General features: G+C 33.1%; 1 protein-coding gene across 1 annotated transcript; it reads left to right on the top strand.

Annotated features, from left to right (window-relative positions):
• The first annotated feature begins 520 nt into the window (after window positions 1–520).
• Window positions 521–1,384, top strand: LOC149155082 (dirigent protein 1-like). Its single transcript, XM_089445224.1, has one exon. The coding sequence runs from the start codon at window positions 523–525 to the stop codon at window positions 1,090–1,092; it is 570 nt and encodes a 189-aa protein (XP_089301350.1). The 5' UTR covers window positions 521–522; the 3' UTR covers window positions 1,093–1,384.
• Window positions 1,385–2,073: the final 689 nt, after the last annotated feature.

Raw genomic sequence — 2,073 nt, forward strand, 5'->3', positions numbered from 1 at the left:
CTTCACAAAAACTAACTAACCTATTATAAAAACTATAAAAATTAAACAATATTAACTAGACAATAAAAATACCTATATGAATTTACTATTCACAAAAACATAAAAGAATACCAGCTTTAATAATAACTCTAACAAACTTAAATAGGAAACAATTATAACTTTTTGTTATAACCTAATTCCTTCCTTGATCATAAAAGTTTGCTTCAAAGTATTCCTTCATTGATCATAAAAGTTTGCTCCAGCACTTTGTGAATAAAAATCTTCATTTGTACCTCTTGGACTACGTCCTAGTGTGAACTAAATCTCGATATTGTACAATGTACCTTAAGCCGCAATTGACTGGACGATATCATGCATGAGTACATATACTAATGAGTACATATTTGACAAGGATGTCCACATTGAGCCGCGAAACCTTCTAGATAATCGCCAAACAATTTCTTCTTTGTCGTTTCTAGTCAGTGGCCACTATTTTATCAGAAGCCCTGCAAAATTTTATGACGCAAATCCACGACGTGCCAAATGATCAGTACTTGTAACAGCTTCCATTCCTGTTCCATGGGTTGTAGGGTTTTGTTTCCCGCTATGGCCACGGCCACCCTCGTCATCGTCTTCCTGCACGCTTCTGCGGATGAAAGTGAGATGAATTTAGTGTTTTACATGCACGATATTTTAAGCGGAAACAATGTGACGGCCTTTCCCGTTGCGGGATTGAACGGTACCTCTTCAGACCCGGGCAAATATGGAACCATAGTAGTTAACTGCGACGCTGCCACAAAAGGAGCACAAGTCACCGGAACCGCCGATGCCGACAATACTCTGGGTCGAATTCAAGGAACGTATGTGAACACAAACCTTGTTACTGGCCTTGATTTTTTTATGCTTTTTACCGTAATCTTCGAGGATATGGAGTACAGAGGCAGCACCCTGGAGTTCCACGGAACGGACAAGTTCTTTGCCCTGCATCGCGAGTTGGCCGTCGTCGGAGGAACCGGTAAGTTCAGATTTGCTCGTGGTTATTCAATTCTTACCACGGAAGTCCTTTCTGGCCCAAATTCTGTAGTCAAATTCAACACCACCCTCCGTTACTAGTTAATTTTCAGGTCTATTGATTGAGTAAGTCAGGTAGAGTCTCCAGTTTCAAGGTTGTGGTTTAACAACTATTATGGAGGTTAGGTTTCTATAAGTCCAGGTTTAGTTACTACAAGTATAGAAGTCTACTCTCATAGGTCTACGTTTTGTTTAGATTTGATTTTAAATGTAAAATAATCATAGTAAACATGTCTTATGTTTTTCGGATTAATCACATTGTCTAAGTTTCGAACCAGCTGAGGATGAATCAAAGATGTAACTAATCCATTATTAAGATGTGATTAATCTCAAAGACATACTTACTACATTATCTATCAAAAAAGTCTAAAATGTAATATAAATTAAATATCAATGAAATAAAATAAATAATACATAAAAAAATTATAAAAAATTTAAATTGAAATTATATATATATATATTAATCAAATTATTCAGCCTTTTATTTTTTCATGTAATTAAATCTCATTTCATTTATTTAATTTTAGTTAATCAAATAAAAAACTTAACTTTTCATTATAGAGTTTTTATGATATTTATATACAATTAATTTACAAAATAGTTAATAATCAAATAAGATTATAGAAACTTGGAATTATTTTGTTTGTAGTTTTTTTAAATGTTTTATATCGCTTTAAATATGAAAACACATGTTAAATCAAAGAAGTTTGGAGTAGCTTGTGTTTCGAAAATAAGACCAAACTCATAAATTTTGTGTTTTCAAAGAAGTTTAGAAAAAAAGTTGGCAAAATGAGGCAAGTTCCAAAATATGTAAATTAACAAACATGCTTTCAAGGTGTTGACGAATCTTAAAATATAACTAAATTTGAATGTCTAAAATCATAACATAAACAAACCAGTTAAGAGGAATTGTATGAATCCATGGCTTCTATAGGAATATGTTCCTTGTTGCTACTATGAGAGCACTGAGAGTCTAATGGAATACTTGTGTACTTCTTAATGTACCCCAATTGAAGATCTAAT

This window comes from Pinus tabuliformis, chromosome 9 (assembly GCF_031772625.1).
Source record: "Pinus tabuliformis cultivar Carrire ecotype Pingquan chromosome 9, CPIR1, whole genome shotgun sequence".
In the NCBI taxonomy this organism is placed as follows: Eukaryota; Viridiplantae; Streptophyta; class Pinopsida; order Pinales; family Pinaceae; genus Pinus; species Pinus tabuliformis.